Source organism: Pundamilia nyererei, unplaced genomic scaffold (assembly GCF_000239375.1).
Source record: "Pundamilia nyererei isolate P.nyererei 1_Seehausen unplaced genomic scaffold, PunNye1.0 scaffold00514, whole genome shotgun sequence".
NCBI lineage: Eukaryota > Metazoa > Chordata > Actinopteri > Cichliformes > Cichlidae > Pundamilia > Pundamilia nyererei.
The window spans coordinates 45618-51586 of NW_005187915.1; the positions used below are offsets into that span (position 1 = coordinate 45618).

General features: G+C 40.9%; 1 protein-coding gene across 2 annotated transcripts in view; it reads right to left on the reverse strand.

Moving 5' to 3' along the window:
• The window catches only part of gal3st4 (galactose-3-O-sulfotransferase 4), a 38265-nt gene that overhangs the window by 10578 nt on the left and 21718 nt on the right, over positions 1 to 5969 (reverse strand). The window contains exon 1 of one of the 2 annotated variants that reach the window (XM_005754157.1): positions 3420 to 3703. The exons of the other annotated variant lie outside the window; for it this stretch is intronic. Coding sequence (XP_005754214.1) covers positions 3420 to 3442 — 23 coding nt within the window. The 5' untranslated portion in view covers positions 3443 to 3703. Of the gene's footprint in view, positions 1 to 3419; positions 3704 to 5969 lie in introns of those variants that run through there. 2 annotated transcript variants of the gene reach the window in all.

Sequence of the window (5969 nt, forward strand, 5' to 3'; positions counted from 1 at the left end):
TGGATGGATGGATGGATGGATGGATGGATGGATGGATGGATGGATGGATGGATGGAAGAATCAAACACAGTAAGATAATGTCATTAAAGTGACAGGATAGGATTTGAAGAGGAGAAAAGGCATGAAGAGACGGGGACAGCTGGATGAGTCATAAAACAAAAACGACTTAAGTATCTTCGGGAAGGAAACCAGTCTGAAAATAGATCTGGTATTCCTTAGATTCCTTAGGTACTGTTGTCCGGTTCATTCTTATAACAGAAGATGAATAAACTCAAAGCATACTTTTAACCAAAATTTAAATACTAATCAGTTAAAGGTTCAAGTTAATTTTACATAGCACCATGGACTTTTCCTTGGCTAGGAAAGGCTGCCACTCACCATTGAACAGAGTTTTTTATAATGTGGCACAAACAAGGCATGAATGTGATTGGTTTGAAAAAGTTGGGGAGGGGTCACAGTTTAAACCTGGCCTCCCTACTGGTCTTTGGTCTGGTGTCTGGCTCATGTTTCCACTTACACTGTGTGCAGGGGGCTTGTCTCTGTAATGAGAAGAAAGACGACTCCTCTCTACTTTACCATGGCAACCGCCTCTCTTCTCGAGTCAGTCCACTGGAGAGTGAAACTCTTGACACCTTGAAATTTTTGTACCGTGCTGCACCATCTCCAATGAATTCATTCCCCAAAAATTCCTAAGGGGGGACGGGGGGGTCCTCCCTGTTTATGCTGTGTTTTAGTTAGTATCCGTGTACCAGTCTGCCTCTGATACCAGTGTCTTGTATTTTTCCTGTGGGTTTATAGTTATGGGTGTGGCATTTTCTTACAACACTCTATTCTATGATACATATTTGTGTAGTAATGTTAGAACAAATTATGAGGTAATTGTGAAACCTAAAATAATGGGGTGTATATGTAATAAAGACTTTAAAAAATGTGTTCAAATGTGTATCTGTTCATTGTAAACATGTATGTATTGATGTCTGTAACTGTAACTTTAACCTCAGCCAAACGTCTCCGAAAACGTCGGAGCGCTTTTGCAAATATGCGGTGTCTTGATAAACCGAGCAGATATTTGAAGTTTACACAGCTACAGTATCGCCTGAAAATGTGTTAAAGGTTTATTTTGTGACCCAGAAATAATAATAAGAGTAATATTAAAACGAAGTAGCTGTCGCCATTGTTGGAAACTGGAATTGGCTGAGTTGTGCTATGACTTCTGGGAAAGGTTGGTCCAAAAAGGATTCACCCGACCCATCCTTCAAATCTGGGGAGAAGGAGGACGCATTTTTCTGAGTCTTCGAATTTAGACATTTGTCATGTCGCTGTAACGTAATCGGCCAACAAATGTGGCCTGCGAAGGATGCAGCCCCTGAATTTGTACACAGCTACGATACCAGACACAGCTTCTTCTTCTTCGGGGTTTAACGGCAGCTGGCATCCTTGTACATGCAGTGCCTCCATCTTCTGTTTCAGTCCGTTATTACACTCTTAAATCCTACTACTTATTCCTGCGTCTTTTGGGATCTTACAAAGCTTCAAACGACGCGTCGAATATTAAATCAGTCGTCGACGATTTTGATAGTCGACGTAATCGTGACTGGTCGACTAATCGTGGCAGCCCTAATGTCTATTGATGTCTATGGTGTTTCCATAGTTGGCACTACTAATTATTAAAAGGGTTTGCCCATCTTAAACAGTAAGTGTGACAATACTTTCCATTATCAAGCATTTAAATAAAAACCCAACACCACTAGAAAAGGGATAAAAAGTATACATCAATAAAAGTCTTTTTTTTAACATATTCATGCATATGTAACAAGTTCTATGTAAAAGAGCCTGTAGTGAGCTGTCAAATGAAATAGTACTTTCAGACAGTCTGTCTTTCAGTGACATTGATTGCTGTCACACAATCACACTGGAACAGATCAATGTAACAGGATTTGTGATAGATGTGTGTTCATTGGTTTGGAATCACACACAGGTCTCATCAGAGCGTGAACACAACTGGCATGGTCTTTTTGTGTTTGATAACAAAGGAACACTCACAGGAAGTGGCTCTTATGTCATACAATTGCACGTATATTAAACCTAATTTAACCTAATGCATTTTAGTAAAATGCTTATTGGTAATAAGCTGCTACATATTGCCAAAACAACCTTGCAACTCTGTTGAAAGGAAGCGTATTTCCTCACTTTTGGTTTTTATCATACTGATAAAGAGCTGATACACTTATCAACGCCTCCCATGGGTCTTTAAAGCTGAGAGGGGCTCAGTGTAAAGACCATAACATACGATTCACATCAATTCAATTTTATTTTTACAGCACCATATCACAACAACTGTCCCCTCAAGGCGCTTTATACTGTAAGGTAGACACTGCTAAAACAATCATATGACACCTATGAGCAAGCACTGTGCTGGCGACAGTGGGAAGGAAAAACTCCCTTTAACAGGAAGAAACCTCCGGCAGAACCAGGCTCATATTCATATCTATCCAACTTAACAGTGATGCCTCGTTCCATCCAGCTGGGCGAACAGAAAACGAAAGAGACCATTCGCACTATTACAGCAATATTGTTTTCAGAGGATAAAGGCAACTTTGTCGACTTTGCCACATTAGCTTTGTACTGTTAATACGTGCATAGAATTTATGCTTCTATTAAGATTTTGTAAAAACATCTTTATTAACTTTATTTTTTTATTTAACCCTAAAAAATTAATTCAAAAAAACCTCTACAGTTAAAAATGTCCAATAATAAATTTTAGTCTTATACTGATGTATATTACTATTTCAAGTGACCCAGTTACGTTACTGGCTAATGGGACACTGGAAAAGTTTGGGGAAAAACTTATTCGGTGGACTTGGAGACGTTGAAGACTAGAATAATCTTCTGACACTCTCCTAATATGTGATGGACTAGTTCTCTATGATTATTTGACATTCAAACCCAGACGGATTCATAACATTGCAGTCAGGCACGTTACAGTGTGGTATGTCATATGACAGCTGACATCACACTTCCTCTAAATAGATTTGTGCATTTCACTGTTCACTTTGATCAGATCTGATCACACTGCCTCTCCGTCTGATTGTCACTTCTGCAGACCAATGTGAGATTAATATTAGGGCAGCAGCCACCACCCTGTTCACCACATATTACAAGTCTGAAATGCCCAAGCGGAGTTGGAGGGAGAGGCTGTATATATGTATATGGTTCTTGTGACCATGTTAAGACTTGGCGTGTGAAGAATCCCTACACCCACACCTTCGCCCATGTCTCTGCAAAATCGCAGCCTAGCGCCGCCCATTGTACACCACAGTCTCTCCATCCTAATAAACCCGTTATGGTTTTGCTATCAGCATCTTGTTCTGTGCCCACTTGTTCCATTCTCACATCTATTGCTAGCTATTTCAAGTTACCTGGCTCTCCGTCTGAAAATCATAGCTGTGTCCCCAGGCCGGTATCGGTGACGCTGTTATTGTGCCGCTGCAGAGAGCTCGGAGCATCTCGGAGGCTTCAGCTGCGGCAGATCCACTGCTCGGGCCGTGGACCCGGATCAGCCCCGCGGAGGGACACGGGCCGGAATACGTCCCTGTTGGGCTGAAAGCCCGTCTAGTTCCGAGGACGTAAAGCGAAATTTTCTTTCTTCCAGCTGTAAACCTTCCTGCCTATTGTGCTGATAATGAGAATACAGTCGAGTCAAGAAAAGAACAGAGGATGTGGCGTACTTCCGGGAAACATCAAAATAAAAGCATTCATGTGTCTGGACCGTGAACAAGCCGTGAAGGGTATTAGCGTTAGTCGACGTGGGTGCCGAGCAGTGGGTCGGGGGTCTGGGTCCGTTCATAAAACTCACTGTACCCCGTCCGATGAACTATACACATACTCGGACTACAGGTTTGAATCTGACATGTCGCCTGTAAAAGTGGCTCCGCGTTGTGTCCGGCTGCTCTTGCTGTCGCACACCGAGCTTTTATTAAGTGCGTTATTCCGCTTCGGTTTGTTTTATTGACGTCAGCTTGGCGAAGGGGGTTCGCCACATGTGACGTCACACGGTGACGCTTTTAGAAAGGCATCCGCAGAAAAAGAAAGATTCGTTCCCATCGCTTTTCCTTCACCTCCAGGGAAACAAATCCAAGTGCAGGAAAGGTGGTAAGAGAACTGATAAGGAGTTAGGAAAATGCTCTGAAAATCCGAAAGACCCTGCGCTTGTCTCGTTATCAGTGTGATGCCGGATATCCGCCATATTTAAACTACAAAGTGCACGTTCTACTCCTTTAATCTAATCTCGGCAGTATTTGGACCTTTATTACAAAGGTTGGAAATTTGACGAAAACGGAAAAATTAGGCCAGATTTATTAACGCAAGGGGAAGTAAAAATACATGGCCTTGTGACATGTATTTGTAAAGAGGAGAATATTTAAATGACAAAAATCTGCACCACACAGTTTATTGCAAATTGCATAATATCTAAAGCCCCAAAAATCACGTCTTATGCCTGCTGCTGTTGTGATAGCTACAGCTTTTTGTTTGTTTGTTGCTTAAAGACAGGAGATAGATGGTGATGTGGATGTTGCAAAGCTGTGCCAAAACCGTGTCTCAGTAAAACTTTGCACTCAAGCTTATAGGCGAGCCCCGCATATTGCTCTTCAATAACTCTGGGATTTTCATGTAAAACTACAAAAAAAAAAAACACAACTCAGATTCTCTTTCTCAGCAGTGTGCACACAATACATCTTATTTTCTCGTATTAACCTGCTATGATCTAATGGAACTCCTTTCCTCCACGGTTAGGATTTGTGTGACTGCAGTACATACATCCATCAAAAGTTTATCAAAAGAAGTAAAAGTTTATGATGTCCCTAAAAGGACCCATCTCATCTTCAAGAACTCATTGTACTGTATCTCCTCTTTAGAGTACTTTGCTGTAAGACTGCTGGCTTACTTGTGGTTCCCAGGTAGACGTAGTAATGGGAGGCAGAGCCTGCTCTTCTGGAGAAGCCTGTTTCTGCTGGCACTTAACCGTACAATCAAATGTGCCTTAAAGCAACTGTTTATGTGGTTTGGTGATTGAATAAAGTCTGCAATGTGGCGAAGAGCATTACCAATAATGCAAACTAACTGTACAGAACCTCAGACAGACTGTTATCAGTAAATATATATCAGAATTTTTATCTTCCAAATCTGCCTTCTTAATAGGAGACCGCGACTCAACTAAAAGTTGTTTTTATTCCTGTTGTGTAATGTTCAGAGTGCAGCTGTGCATTTAACAGGCTGTTGCTAAAACTAAAAATATAGGGTTGAAGAAACATTGGGACGAATGTGTAAAATGTATCATCCTGATCCGTGCTCTGGTAAGAAAATCCCAGAAAGTTGATTCAGTGTTTTCAGAAACGTTTCATCACAACAGTCCTCAAATGTCTGGGATATACCTCATCATAACTTCTTGGAGGTTTCCCTGAGAGAATGAGCAATCTTATAGCTGGTGGCTGCCCACTACACCTAATCTTAAGGTCAGCATAAAGTTATTTTCCCTGTAGGAATCAGTAAAAGCTACCTTAGTCTACAATTTGGGGCTTAATGTTGAAAAAGATCTAATACCTTTTGACACAAAATTCCACTAATCACTGTCACACTTTCCTGATTTGGTCTCACTGCCATTACTGAATATTAAAAGTAATAAATGACAGGTTTGGTGATAAACTATTCATTTACCACATCAATAAACACCATGACGGCGCAAAATGTTTTTTCTAACATGGCAACCTTTAAAAAGTGAAAGGAGACAGAAAGACAGGTGAGAAAGAAGAAAACTTAATGAACTTTTTGATGCCATTTTACACACAGTACTGGTGCAGAATCTAGAAAATGTGGGGAAATACTGGCATCATATGCAGTACTTACTTCTGAAGAAATTATGATGGGACCCTGAAATCAGTGGCATGTCTAGAAAATTTTTGTTGGGGGGG